The 1,423-nt window shown below is 49.5% G+C and overlaps 1 protein-coding gene across 1 annotated transcript; it reads right to left on the bottom strand.

Moving 5' to 3' along the window:
* Positions 1-497: 497 nt before the first annotated feature.
* LOC106873687 (uncharacterized) lies at positions 498-950 on the bottom strand. The gene has a single exon (XM_014921161.1). The coding sequence runs from the start codon at positions 948-950 to the stop codon at positions 498-500; it is 453 nt and encodes a 150-aa protein (XP_014776647.1).
* Positions 951-1,423: the final 473 nt, after the last annotated feature.

Genomic DNA, 1,423 nt, shown 5'->3' with positions numbered 1-1,423 from the left:
AGTCGATGTCCAGAATATCCGCGAGAACGTCGCCGCACTTGCCTGCCACTAACACTAACTTTCTGTAGAATGCCAGAGTGGAACATCCACTGACTGAGGACTGTAAGCGCCTGACGATACTCTAGATACCAGGTGCCCTGCCTCGGTCAACGTTTGATCCAGTACTGCAGCTCAGACAAAGAGACGAGCTTTGGAAAATCCAACGATCACACCTGCTCACTGTCTAAGAAACGCTGGAGATGCCACAGCCTCCGCGAATGTCTGTGCATCACCATCCACATCATGCCCAGCCCTCCATTCAGAAGGTGTTGTCAGTAAATGGAGCACCTGACCAGTGGAGCGCGCCCCTTCTACAGAAAGTGGAGAAGCACGTGCTCCCGTTTGGTCAGGATTAAACTGGTGCAAAGCATGACAGTAAGGCGGTAATATAAATACGGAGGTGATGTAAGCATTCGCCTCCTCTGCCCTTTCAGAGATAGCTTTCTCTCAGTGCATTTCTACATGCCCACCTTGTCCATCGCCTCATCCCAGTTCTTCACCTGGAGATCCAGACTAAACCAGACCCCAAGTAATATAATCGGTCTCTCCGTCCAGCGTCCTACTATTGAACGGTATGGTTCTGCTTTTCCGGGAACCGAACTCCGGCCCACTAACTTTTCTCGGTTAACTTTTACTCCTGTCACCGCTTCGTATTCTTTTAGAGCGGTGCCGACCAGGTCTATGTGCCTGTTGTTCGACACTATGACGGCGACGTCGTCTGCGTATGTCGACACGGTTCTACCACGTGCTAATTCACGGAGATGCTTCTCCAGCCTCTGTAGCAGTGGATCTAGAACCAGTACATACAGCAGAGACGAGAGCGGACACTCCCGACAGACTGAACGCATGAAGCTGAATGGTTCCGACTGGTAACCATTCACCTTAACTACCGAGCAGATGTTGCTATACATTGCAGTGACCCAACCAAGGAAAATAGAATCAAACCGGTCGCCGTGAGAATGGCCGCCGACTCTATCGAATGCTGTAGACTGTTTCGGGCCTCATCCATGCCGGCTTCTTTACTCACCCTCTCTTTGATGTATCGCATGAGGTGGAAGTCGCTGTGGATGAATCTGCTTGGGATGGTGCATTTTTGTGCATCACCAATCAATTCCTCGACGACAAGGTCTTTGGTAACACCATGACCAAAATTTTGAAATCTGCATTCAGCAGCGTTATGAGCCTAAAATTTTCTATTTGACCTCCCTTGTTTGGGTCCTTTCTCAACAATGCCACAGATCCTCGATGCACAGAATTAGGTAATCTCCCGTTCTGCTGTCAGTTGATGTACATGTCTATCAAAAGGCAAAAGTTAATCTCGTTTGGCAAACCATTCAAACCAGGAGATTTGCCCGCCCGCCCCCGTGCAACTCATCAACGCATT

The sequence above is a fragment of the Octopus bimaculoides genome, chromosome 16 (assembly GCF_001194135.2).
Source record: "Octopus bimaculoides isolate UCB-OBI-ISO-001 chromosome 16, ASM119413v2, whole genome shotgun sequence".
In the NCBI taxonomy this organism is placed as follows: domain Eukaryota; kingdom Metazoa; phylum Mollusca; class Cephalopoda; order Octopoda; family Octopodidae; genus Octopus; species Octopus bimaculoides.
This window is presented reverse-complemented; position numbering and strand designations above follow the sequence as displayed.

Excerpts from the sequence above, each read along its gene's own strand:
- LOC106873687 (XM_014921161.1), bottom strand. The coding sequence starts at position 950 with ATGTATAGCAACATCTGCTCGGTAGTTAAGGTGAATGGTTACCAGTCG.